The 13,844-nt window shown below is 35.4% G+C and overlaps 1 protein-coding gene and 1 non-coding gene across 4 annotated transcripts in view; one reads left to right on the top strand and one right to left on the bottom strand.

Annotated features, from left to right (window-relative positions):
* The window catches only part of MED13L (mediator complex subunit 13L), a 324,575-nt gene that overhangs the window by 123,033 nt on the left and 187,698 nt on the right, over positions 1-13,844 (bottom strand). Inside the window, exon 1 of one of the 3 annotated variants that reach the window (XM_058424878.1) lies at positions 12,526-12,663. The exons of the other annotated variants lie outside the window; for them this stretch is intronic. Within the exon in view, the coding sequence (XP_058280861.1) occupies positions 12,526-12,557 (32 nt within the window). The 5' untranslated portion in view covers positions 12,558-12,663. Of the gene's footprint in view, positions 1-12,525; positions 12,664-13,844 lie in introns of those variants that run through there. 3 annotated transcript variants of the gene reach the window in all.
* On the top strand, positions 358-464 carry LOC116479737 (U6 spliceosomal RNA). Its single transcript, XR_004251055.1, has one exon. It is a non-coding gene; the product is annotated as a U6 spliceosomal RNA (small nuclear RNA).

Below are 13,844 nucleotides of genomic sequence, written 5' to 3'. Positions count from 1 at the left end.
ACTCTTTTCATTTCAAGCTACAGAAGTGACAAGTGCCTAAGAAGGGGAAAAACTTTCACTTTTGGGGGTATACTTATGAGGAACATGTGAGGAGCAAGCAAAGCAAAAAGCAAATGAGTAAATATGTCTCTACATGTGTTGAATCATGTCCATCCAAATGAGAAAAAATATATAGAACTGTTGGTGGTTTGTATTGGTGGTTTGTAAGGAACTTGCTTCTTTCCTCACCTGATAACTGACTCTGGATCCACTTCTGTCTGGGTCGCTTTTCACCTAAGCTGCCTCCTTTATTACCCAGAGTTGCTCTCTCATCTTACTATTAAAGATACTTGGCTCAGCACTACTTAGAACTTCCTCTTGTTCGCTTCAGAAGCATATACACAAAAATTGGAACCCTACAGAAAAGATTAACATGGCCCCTGCACAACGATGACATGCAAATTCATGAAGCAATCCACATTTTTAAAATTATAAAAAGAAAAAAATAAAAAAGAACTCCATATTATGTGTGAAATATTGAAAATGGACTACCACACTTGTAGTGGGTCCTAATAGTCAAAAGGCCTCTTTACAACTACATATGAATATAAGACCAAAGTCAAACCTCTGAAAACATTTGGTCTAAGGGAGGGAATGTTATGGGAGTTCCAGCATCTGCTTTTAATGAATGATTTATAGAACAATGGACCTGAATATATGTAAACAACATCAAATGATTTGAAAGAGGAATAATAAAATGTTACACACTACTATCCCCAAATTAGGATCATTTAATTTTGACAAGTTGACAAGTTTGATTCATAAAACTGCATAAGGTACTACGAGAACCAAGAAAAATTTATGAAACAGGCTTTCAAAGATTTATCTAGTCATTCATTCAGTCATTTACATTTATTATCTCATTTAATCTTGTGCAGGCCAGGCGTGGTGGCTCATATCTGTAATCCCAGCACTTTCGGAGGCCAAGTTGGGTGGATCACTTGAGGCCAGGAGTTCGAGACCAGCCTGGCCATCTGGCGAAACCATCTCTACTAAAATACAAAAATTAGCCAGGCGTGGTGGTACATGCCTATAAGCCCAGCTACTCAGGAGGCTGAGGCATGAGGATCACTTGAACCCGGAATGGAGGTTGCAGTGAGTCAAAATCGCGTCACTGCACTTCAGCCTGGAAGACAGAGCAAGACTGTCTCAAGGAAGAGAGAAAAAAAAGAAAAACCTGCGCAACAAAGTGGACATCATTCCTATTCAGTAGGGTTTAGAAACGAAAAGCACAGAAGCAGAAACATAGCATATGGTGAGTAGACCAGTTTGATTATGCACACTAAGGGCATAATTAAGAATGGGATTTATAATAAAGTCTGAAACTTCTGTCATTTATTTTCAGAGGAGCAGGCTACTGGTTGGCAAATTCAGATCTATCAGGAAAACTCGTAATAATGCATATGTTCATCACTTCCTGAAAATGCTGCACATACAAAAAGTCATAATTCTTGAGCTAATAATTTAGAATTCTGAGTATTTATCGTGTGGGTCAGGACAACTGGCCCCTGTTCCTCTGCCTCCCTTTACCTGGCATCACCCTAGCCTCAGTTATAACTTGGTCCCTCAGTACCTTCAACTGATTCTGAAAATGCCTGACGTGTTTAAAGGAGTTACAAGTGGTACTGCATTCCTCCTTAGTTAAAGGAGATCATATATACAGGATGCCAATGTCTCAAATGAAGACTACACAATGATGTAGCCAGAAGAATTACAAGAGTTCTGAAACATGTAATGATTGAATTTTATAGCAAGTCAAAGCACAAATACAGAACTCTTGGTTCTGCATCATCTGTAGAGCATACCTTGTATTGTACTTCAAACACTGAGCCATGTTCAAACTTACCAGTGTAATATTCCTCAAAGGAAGAATCCTCTAGTTTGAAATGTACTGAATGATTTTATCAATTTTTTACTGTGTATTTTTAGCACCATGTGCTTCTAAGGCTTGGGGAAAAGGGTGAGCCTTTCCACTCTTAAAGTGTCCTTTGGTAACTTACCTTTTTGAACCCACAAAACATGCTTGAAATGATCAAGGAATAATGCACGACAGTACATATTCATTCTACTACCTGAGCATACTCGTGTTCAAGTCAGTATATAGTTCAAGTCATATATAGTAGTATATGCTCTCAGAGAAGGGGTAAATGGAGGGCTGCAGGTAAAGTTGAAAATGTAAAAGTATATACAATCCCAATTTTTCTATTTTCACATATTGTTAAGAGATATCATAATGTCTTGTTTCTTTCACTAAAGAATTCTAGTTGAGTGGGATATTTCAATAGTGAAATTAAAGCCCAAAAATATTATTTATTCAAGAACACAACAAATCATTAGCAGAAAAAAGTTATTTGAAAGAGGTGAACTATTTTCTGATATAAAGCTTAAATTCTAAAATACAAAAATTAGCCGGGCGTGGTGGCATGCACCTGTAATCCCAGCTACTCAGGAGGCTGAAACAGGACAATTGCTTGAACCCAAGAGGCGGAGGTTGCAGTGAGCTGCCAGCATCCAGCCTGGGTGACAGAGCAGGACTCTGTTGCCAAAAAAAAAAAAAAAAAAAAAAAAAAGAAGAAGAAGAAAAAGAAATGAAGGTGTGGAGATGACATGCTACACTGAAATTGATGTTTTAAATCACAGAGACAAATCCCAAAATTTACCAGCCAACAGCCCAATTCTCTTTTAGTGATAAGTACCCCCTATATATGTAGTCACTTTTTTAAAATCTCAGTTAACATGGACATACTTTTAGCCAACTGTTTTCAATTATATATACTGCTATGTCCGTTTATTTTTCTACATTCTCAATAACAGTTAACACTAAAGAAACAATACTACTCAATTTCAGGAGTACATAATTATCCCTGAAATGTTGCCTAACAATGTTCCCTCTAGGGTCCTCTGTGTGCAAATTCCTACTTTATATATGAAGCACGTTTAAGATCTCAAAATGTGTTGAGGCTATTTCTACTACAAGAATTGCAATTCACAATCCAGCATGACGGGACAAAGTCCAAAAGTACTGTAGGCTTTCTATTAAAAAATACTCATACTAAAATAAGGGTCACAAACAGCCTAATTGCTCAGACTTGAACAAACCACTCAATAATCAATAACACGGATAAATAACCATACAAAACCAGTAATTATAAGAATCAAAGATCTTAACCCAATTATAAAATAGTTTAAAAGATCATCTTTCAACATCAAGAATCGTGAAGAGACTATTTCTATTTTAATGACATAACTCAATTTTTGTTTTATGTTAGATTACTTTTCAAACCTCATTTACCATTTTGATCCTAAAGCACATGAAATACATTTACAAAGGAAAAGTATGTCCTATTCAGTTTAACCCAACCTTTTGTGCTGAGAATTATAGATCTTGAGTAGAAAAAAAAGGTAAAATTATGATGTACACTGGAAACTAAAATAAATGATTTTATATTAAAGATTCAATTTAGGAGTAATGTAGGAATGGGGAAAGGAGAAAGACTAAATTCTCATCTTCTATAGTATGAATTCAAGAGAAGATTAAAATCATACACACACACACACACAGACACACACGACATTAAGAACAGCAGAATAAACATGCTATTGATAAATTTAGAGGTAAAATGCCAGAAGAAACATAAATGTTACTTCAGGGGAGCAACTCAAAGAAGAGAGATGGAATTTAACTTGAATTGCCAGGGAAGACAGAGTGGGTGGGAGAGAAAGAATACAAACAAAGAGAAAATGAGTTTAGACTATGCTAGAACTGTGAAGGGCAACTCTTGCTGGATAAAATGGCTTCTGCTGGGGAGCAGAAATGCTAGACAACGCTTGGGCGATCCCTACACAATTGACACCACATTATGTTCTTCTGTTGGAGAGTGCTTCACCAAAAGCAGTCTAACCAAAGTATATACAAGGGCAGAGTGATCTGAGACAAAAGAAACTACAAGTCAAGAGAGACAGGCAGAAGACAACAAAAACAGACCTGACATTCTATCAAGGAGGCAGCTCCATAGTTTCCGTAAAATTTAGTATTTTAATTTAGCAGTTTTCCATGATATTCTTTTTTTTTTTTTTTTTTGAAACAAAGTCTCGCTCTTGTTGCCCAGGCTTGAGTGCAACGGTGCGATCTCAGCTCACTGCAACCTCTGCCTCCTGGGTTCAAGTGATTCTCCTGCCTCAGCCTCCTGACTAGCTGGGATTACAGGCTTGCACCACCACGCCCAGCTAATTTTGTATTTTTAGTAGAGACGGAGTTTCTCCATGTTGGTCAGGCTGGTCTCAAACTCCCGACCTCAAATGATCTGCCTGTCTCGGCCTCCCAAAGTGCTAAGATTATAGGCGTGAACTACTGTGCCCGGCCCATGATATTCTTTAACCATAAATATCAAGCTATTACACTTCAATCTTGTACAACTGTTAATAAAATCCTAAATGAAGCATGCAAGCCACACTTAACAGGTTCTCAGAGACAGATCTAATAATTTCTACGAACCATACTTAAAAGCTTTATTTTTATAATATCCTTTAACACTCCACAACAAATAGTCATATTGTTATAACATACATTATGCATTTTCAAAATTTTTTCCTTTGACTCCATAAAAGGATAGCAACAGAACCACAATGCTAGTAAACACCGTATTTTCAAATTCATACCAAAATCATGGTGATTTCAAACATTTGGTAAGACTACTTCTTTAAAATTAGAAAACAGCTGATGTCATTTTAGGGGTAAAAATCAGTATAGAATATGACATTTCTTATATTGCCATTATGCAGAAAGATTTATAATAGAAACACCTACCTTATTTAATGCAAATTGTGTATATAAAAACTGATTCATAAATATTTGATTGGCAAGCTTTCTCTAGTACAAGAAATTACCAAAATCATAAAAAATTATCCTTATTTTTTCTAAATATTACTACCACCAGTTTCACTACTAATAGCAAACAGCTACCATTACACAATAACCAGACGTTAGGTTCTGTATTAGCTACTTTATTTATGCTATCTTATTCAATCCCATAAAATTCATCTACAAAAAAAGGCAATCTTAAGTAATTTTAATAGAATTTATTTATATAATCTGTTTCTTAACATTTTAAATTGTTTCCTTAAACTAATGAGGAAAAAAATGTTAGAAAAAAAGTGTAAAGTCAACCAAAAGCAAAAATATGAAACTGTATTCTTAACCATCTTTTCAGAAATGAATATTCTTGTCGAAAGAGAAATGTTCTGAAATCTAACTCTAATCTATAATGCTTTCCCCCTGCTGCCAAGTTGCTACACAGATGCCACAGTCAGAAAATTTTACCAAGCGTGATCACACTTTTCAAAGAAAGGACCCCATTTACTAACAGCACACTACGAATCAAACAGGCAGCCATCCCTCAATCACCTCCATTCCCCTTACAATCCTATCATCTGCCTTTCATCCTTGTTTGGTCACCTCCCAGACCCTCCTTCCTCTTACTGGTCTGTCTCATTTCTCATCATCCCACCTCATTCTGCAAAAAAAGTTCATAAGGGCTGTTAAGAAACATTTGTATAGAGCACTAAAAGTGCATCATGAATAGGTTTTATATAAATGTTAACTCCAAGTATATAATAAAGATCTTTTATGTCTATACATTTTTTAAAAGATGGTACCCTCCTTGACAAAGGATGGCACGCAATGTCAAGTTTTACATCCTAAAATACATATCAGGTTCCCCTCCCAGTAGTACAAAGTAGTTCCTTCCATTCCAACATGACACTCCCTTTAAATAACAACTATAAATTATGAAGAAGATATTAAAATCTGCAAAAACCTGAGTTACCAAATGCAGGCAGATCCTGGGGGAGGGGCAAGAGTTTACCACCAGAAGGAGGAAATGGCACTGAATCAATCATCCTCATTCTCATCACAGTTGTCCACCTACCCCTCCACCCCTGTTTTTAAACAGTTTGTAGCATAGGGCAGACTGAACCACAATAGCTAAAACTGAACAGAAACCCGACCTTGATTCTTAGAGGCGAAGAACCAGAGGACTGAGTTAAACAGACCACAGCTGCCGAAAATGAGAATAGAAATTCTGGAAAGAAGAGAATCAGAGACACAAACCCTGCTCAAATCTCTGGCCAATTCCTAAATTATGTGCATGGTGCAGGCTCTCAACAGCCCTCGGAAGGCTAAAACAGTGGTTTTCAACCAGGGATGACTTGCCCTCCCAGGGAAAATCTGGCACTATCTGGAGACATTTTGGGTTGTCACGACTGAGGGATGAGGGTGTGACTGGCATCAGGTAGGGAGAGATCAGGGATGCTGCTGAAAATCCTACAATGCACAGGACAGCTCTCACAATTATCCAGCCCATGAATCAACAGTGCCAAGGCCGAGAAACCCTAGGATAAAAGAAGTAAAGAAATTTCAGCTTCTGCCCACCACAAAAGAGACAATAGTTGGGAGTCTGAATTCAGCCAAAGTTAACTCCTTGCTTAAAAAAGAAAGAAAAGAAAAGAGGAGAGGGGAGGGGAGGTGGGATCAAAATTCAGCCAAAATTAACTCCTTGCTTAAAAAAGAAAAAAAAAAAGGAGAAAAGAAAAGGCCAAAACAACAACGCGTTCAAAGATAACAGAATCCAGAGTCTCCACACTATATCATTGTTCAGAATATAATTCAAAATTATTCAACATATGAAAAAACAAGAAAAATCTAACCCATATTCAAGAGAAAACACAACCAATGGAGAAAATCCAGATTTTTTTTAGTAGCAAAAAATCTGTAAGCAATTATTGTAAGCAGCTTAAGGACATAAAGGAAAATGTGCTGACAATGAATAAACAAATACAAAATGACAGCTGAGAAATGGAAATGATAAAAAAAAGGTCCAATGGAAATTATGGAACTGAAAATGACAATATCGAAAATAAAATATACACTTTCCAGTTATTTAAATCTTTTTTTAAAATCTGCCTTCTTTTATGTCCACACCATAGTAATGTTCACTAAATTCTTTTCTATAAAGATGGGATCTCACTGTGTTGCCCAGGCCAGACTTGGACTCCTGAACTCCTGGGCTCAAGCAATCCTCCTGCCTCAGTCTCTCAACTAGCTAGGACTATATGCCTATGCCACAGCACCCAGTGATTTTCACTAAATCTTGACTATAATAATATAAACCAGAAACTAAATGGAAATGAAAAGGATGATATCATCTAAACAAACATTTGATATTATTAAACCAATGGGTTCAGTCTGAAAACATACCATAAGTATTACAGTATCCTTTTAGGATTAATAATAGAGGTGGCAGAAATATATGGTAGACTATAACAGGAATTCATAAGTAATAATCTCAAGATTCTTAAATTTTTAAGCCACACTGGAAAATTAATTTATACTTACTACAGCTGAAATTTTCCAAATTAAGACAACATTCCCCTCTCGCCTACACAGATGAACTGTTTTCTCATTTTGTAAATACAAAATAAATGTGGAAATGAAAAAATATAGTAATAGCATAAAAATAGGAGCAGTCACTTCCCTCAGACAAGTCTGTTTTTAACTTGCCATAAAATTTCCCCTATGTTACTGAGATGCCATGAAAAAAGAATGGAAACAACCTTCCAGCATATTCATTTTTACACTTTCTCTAAATTCTAAATACTTCAGCAAAGTATGCCGAATTTAGCTACATTTACAAAGCAGAGGATAAAACATTCCTTTTTAAATGTAGTCAAATTCTAGAGTAATCCATTTCATTAATCTATGAGAATGATCTAGTTGATATACTGCAATATCATTCTATGGTACTTAGGCTTAGTCTATTATTTGGTCAGAAAAACATACCATGAACAATATCCTAAATGAGGCTGAGATATGAGTAAACCGAACAGTACTTCCCTCATGCTACCAAAAGGTTAAACTTTGAACCTTTATTCATTCATGCTCTGAAGCTTCAACCGACTTTGTTTCCAACATGGAAAGTGGCTTTCGGCCAAGACACCTTAAGCAAAGGTGAATAGGTGGTCACCTCTGTAATAAAAACTGAAATTAACACCTCAACTCCCATTTGGTACCTACAATTTCTCCTCCCATTTCTTGATCTGATTATGAGTATCGTTACTCAAGTTAACATAATCCTTCCCTCTCTACAAACATGTTCTTTTAAAATTTTCCAACTCTTGGGAAGAATTATATCAAATCTCTTGCAGTGGTGAATACAAGAGTTACTTTCTGCTTACAGCAGAACTAAATACAATGAAAACATACTCTGAGTGGTAGAGAAAAAAAGAATGAAAGATATGGATATATACAGAGACATACATAGACAGGACATGTCCAGACTTCACCAACTTTACTTCACTTAGAGAATCAGAAAGCTAAAAGACAATTTAGAAATAAATGCTAACACTGAAGTCCCAAAGGATTCGCTAAGTTCCCCAAGGTCAAATAGTTAATGGAAGATCATCTACATTTCCGGATGAACGGTCTACTGAACAAGGAGAGATTTGTTTCGAGCTTAGTTTCAGTTATTTAGCAGGAATTTAAAAAGGAATTACAATAATGGTATTCTCTCGACCTCTCCAGTATATTAAAAAACAAGGTATAGGTCAGGCGCAGTGGCTGATGCCTGTAATACCAGCACTTTGGGAGGCCAAGGCAGGTGGATCACCTGAGGTCAAGAGTTCGAGACCAGCCTGGCCAACATGGTGAAATCCCGTCTCTACTAAAAATACAAAATTAGCCAGGTGTGGTGGTGCATGCCTGTGATCCCAGCTACTTGGGAGCTGAGGCAGAAGAATTACTTGAACCTGGGGGATGCTGCAGTGAGCTGACATCACGCCTGTGCACTCCAGCCTGGGCGACAGAGCAGAACTCTGTCTCAAAAAAAAAAAAAAAAAAAAAAAAAAGAATTAAAAAACAAGGTATATCTTCAACTATCAAAAAGAATTAAAAAAACAAGGTATATCTTTTACTATAAGGTATTTTCAATCCTTCTCGAAAATAGCACATATTTAAATATATTTTACTTTAAAGTGTAAAAATCAATAATTATTGTTGACATATACTGTTTAGACCACTAATAGCACAAATGAAAAATAAAAAGTAACAGTCATAACTTCTTTTAAGTTATTAAGAAAAAAAGAAAAAACTAGAACAGTTAGATAGAAAGCAAATGCTGTATTTATCATCACCTCTGGTTGAAGTGGTCTTTCAATTTAACATTCCCCTATATATGTTTATGAAACTACAGAGCAAAGTACCTGGTACATGGAAGATACTTTTTAAAATTATAGCTACTACTATTAAGCTTTATCACATGCCCTTATTAAGTGTTTGTCTGCTCCCTTCCTGGAATCAACAGTTTTGTGTTTTAAAGCTACTTGTAAAAAATATGGCAAGAGCTCTACATTCAGTATCTTCACTTCAACTCCCATTTATAACGCAAGCTACTGCAATCTGAATTTCACCACTTGAAACTGCCAATGTTATAGTCACCATGACTACATAATTGCCAAATCTAATAGTCTTTATAGTACATGTTTTACATGCCTCTATGGCAGACACAGCTGATCAATCTTTAAACTTTAAAATCCCATGGTTCTGGTAACACCAGTCTCTCTTGGTTCTCATTTCCAGTTGACTCTTCAGTCTCCTTTATGTATTCTTGTTTCTCTACCCATTCTACAAATGTTGATGATCCCCAAAACTCTAACTTCATACCTCTTCTCACTTTTCACACAATCCCCAAATATATTCAAATGGCAGAATACTGTAACTCCCTCAGATAGACTCTCAAAAAATGACTAAATATTTTATAGAACTACAAAAAAAAAGCTGTAAAACTATTATGCATGATTATGTAAGTCCAAATTGTCCCATTAATATTTATCTATGGATTTCCCATCAGCAAGCCCTTATTAACAGATAGGCACCACATGTGCAAAGTAAATTTATGAGTAAAACAGAAAAAAATATAGATAGCTACTGATCTCATTTTTCTGGACACTAAAAAGAGGCTTGCTTTACCGTTCACACTTGAAGTGTCTGCTCACCTTCTACACTAGGGATCCCTTCTCTGCCTTCTTATCTGGGCATCTCTACAAACTAAATAACACAGATGAATGGGCTCTAACAGAGTCTGGGCAAAAAGAGGAGGATGGAGAGAAGGCACACCACTCAAGAATAGGGCAGGTTTGCCCATGAGTCAGTGATAGCAAATTAATTCAGAAAATGGAGGAGCAGGTTGTTATCTTTGACGAGATAAAGGGGAGGATGAAGAAAGGAAAGGAAGGGAAAGTTTCAAAATGCTAAATATGGTTCTCCCACATCAAAACATTTCTGGTATGAGCTAATAATGTAGTTACACAAAATACACGCTTTGCTATTAAACCAAAAAAAATATTTACATTTCTTAAATATGTATGTTAGCTAATGTAAGAAAATAAAAAAGAAGTTTCAAAAAGTCTGAAGTTAAGAGAAGAGAAGACAAAAACCATAGTGAAAGTAATATACTTTCAGTGTGTATGGGTATATGTGTGGTGGGGGGGTGTGTGCACATGTGCTATCAGCACATACAAAAGTAATTAGAATATCTGAAAACATGTGATGCTCTCTGGAGTATCACCCAAGCTCAGAGTAGATTTGCCCAAGAGTCAGTGACAGCAAATTAACCCAGAAAATGAATTAGCAAGTTGCTATTTTTGTTAACTTAGCTTCTGTATACCTGATACCAGAAAAGATCAAAGGCCCACTGTTATTGAGGGCAATAAACTGTTTCCTAAAAATGACATTCAAAGACTAAAGTGTATAGATTTCAAATTCTCCAGTAATAAAATGTGGATTGAGATTAAATTAGAAAACAAATGCCTTCCCAAGAGAGAGAACCTGAATGATTGCAATAATTTCCAAATGATTTTCACTGGTTTGTTTTAAAACATATTCTGAATGCAAAAGCTTTTTTTCAAGTTCAACCTAGACCTTAGAAAACGGAAATTTTGTATGTTTGATTTTAGTTGTCACCACTAAACTTTTGGGCAAACCCAAAGTTGTCTTTTCTACTTATTCTTTTCCCAAGGATATGAATAACAAAAGATGTCAATATAGACAAAAAAATTATATTGAATAAATTTCTATGTTTCTAAAACTACCTAATCAAATACATATATTTAATATATAATATGTAAATAATCTATTTTAGAATTCTCCTGAACATCAACTCATATCAAACGTTAAGAACTCTTTTAGGAGTCCATTAGTAACTGAAATCATAGCACAAGAACTTTAAAGGAGTACAGAAAGAAATTACAGTACAAAAAATCATATGCTATTATTCTAACAGGGAGAACTCATTCATCAGTATTTTTTCACCACGATTAGAATATCTAAAATATGCACTATGACAAATCAGTAATACTAATAATCAGTAATGCTAGTAATCCTAACATATACTATCTATATGCTAGGATTATAGACATTATATATAGATACTATATGCTAGTATTATACTATACTGAGAAATAAGAGCTTTTCTAAAATGTAAATTTGTACATTTAATTTGTTTAGCACTGGGCAACAGGTTTTCCTCTCCATTAGTCACTCAGTGGATCTGTACCAATGTACCAAAAAAGACACAATTAAACTTAAGAAAAATTAACTTATTTCTTTCTCTCAACTAAATTATAAATTGCCACATAAATTATCTAATTTAATCATCACTATAACCCTCTAAGACATTATGATTTTCAACTCAATAATAATAAAAATTCAGCTGAGATAAACAGTTTGTCCAAAATCTAACTTGCAAGTAGAAGAATAAGATGTGAACCCAATTCTCTTCTAATGCTAAATGCTCTCCTCCACAGCATGACTGTCCATTTAAAACTGTCCATCTCAGGCATGACTACTGAGATCCTATTTCAACATCTACCAAGAGGCTCTATTTTCCACTCAGAGAATAAAAGGAGGGAAAGTCATCATACCTAATATAGTTTTATTAAAGCAAACGCCAATTTTTAAATTCATCTTTGGTTTAAATGTTTTCTAATTGTTAAGCTTTTCTGAAATACTGTTTCAAAATAATTTACATTTCTGCACTGAAGGAAAACAAAGTCCCATATTCAATCATGAACATAAAGTCTAAAATCCATTCAATTACAGTGCTCAGATATCAGCAGCCTCCCATTTCTACTGAATCAAATTCCCAAATACATTACATGCATTATTTACATCAGGCTTGCTAAAGTTATGAGCTCATTTGTTTGTATATAAAGATAGAGTTTGTATATAAAGATATAAAGATATACAAACTCTATATAAAATAGGCTGACAACTATATTTGACTTTTTAACATTATTTTTTACTATTAACATACTAATTGCTACTCCTTCAATCCCTACTTTATATCTACATTTCCTCTTCATCCCCAAGTGGCTGTCAAATCATCCTGTATTTTATGATCTAAAGCTATTTTATGATTAGCTCATTTAACTCACCAGTGACCAGTGACACAATTCATGTTAGGCATGGACAGACGTACTCAGAATGATAAAGAAGGTCACTGGGATAAAGCACTCCATATTTAACTCTGCAGAGTCATAAACATAAAAGCCAAATTTAAACCACTCAGAAAAGTTAAATTTAAGTCCTCTGTAAACTTAAGGAGAATGCTAAGATTAAAAGTAAAAACCAAAGGCCAGGCACAGGGGCTCGCACCTGTAATCCCAGAACTTTGGGAGGCCAAGGTGGGTGGACTGCTTTGATCTCGGGAGTTCAAGACCAGCCTTGGCAAAACCCTGTCTTTACAAAAAATTTAAAAATGAGCTGGGTGTGGTGGTGTGTGCCTACAGTCCCAACTATTTTGGGAGGCTAAAGTGGGAGGATTGCTTGAACCCGGGAGGCAGAGGTTGCAGTGAGCCAAGATCACGCCACTGGCACTCCTGCCTGGGTAACAAAGCAAGACCCTGTCTCAAAAAATTAAAAAAGTAAAAATAAATAAAAGTAAAAACCCATGAAACACATTAGTTAAGCCGAGTCTATACGTACATATATATAAGGGAAAAAAAATCCCCTTTCATCAGTCAAAGTATCTGTAAACAGAATCAAACCTTTACACACCCATACACATTGCTACTTTTTAAAGGATTTTGAATGTAATGAAAAGGAAAATGCTTCAAAGAAGTTTATGGTGATTTGACAAAGAAAACTTCCGGTCCCTAATTTATCTGATTTGAAAATTTTCATAAATTATGTTTGGTTAATGAGAAGATTCCACAACCATTTCATTAAAGATTTAAGGCAGACAGGTTGAGTGAGAAGACTACTAATTAAGTCTCTGCTAGAAACTAGGAAAGTTAAGCAAGCAAAGGTTTCTAATGAGGCAGGAGTTTCCAGCTGAAATTTTGCAACCAAAAGAAAAGGCCTAATCTTAAAACTACTATGTAAGGCTTCAAGGGCTCTAATCTGCACCCAGTACCTGGGACACTTAGGGCAAGTACACTGATAATAAAACAAAATCTAAATTGAATACCATGCTCATCAATAATGAATATTCACCATCAACTTATGATTCCAATTATGTGTATGCTACATTCAGAGGTAGCCAAAGTAAATTTTAAATTTTGAGGGTTTTGTTTTCCGATTCTGGTGTGACTGATCTAAAATTCCATGTCTGTACAGTATCAAGGACTGCATTTAAACACACACATATGATGGCTAAAAGTTTAGGATTGTTTAGGAAAGTAATTCACAGTTCTGGTTTTACAATCGTCAAAGATGTGTTGATCTTCTTTAAGGGGCACCAAAGAATTCCACA

This window comes from Hylobates moloch, unplaced genomic scaffold (genome assembly GCF_009828535.3).
Source record: "Hylobates moloch isolate HMO894 unplaced genomic scaffold, HMol_V3 SCAFFOLD_12, whole genome shotgun sequence".
Classification (NCBI taxonomy): Eukaryota; Metazoa; Chordata; class Mammalia; order Primates; family Hylobatidae; genus Hylobates; species Hylobates moloch.
The sequence above is the reverse complement of the archived record's forward strand: the minus strand, read 5'-3'. Positions and strand labels throughout refer to the sequence as shown.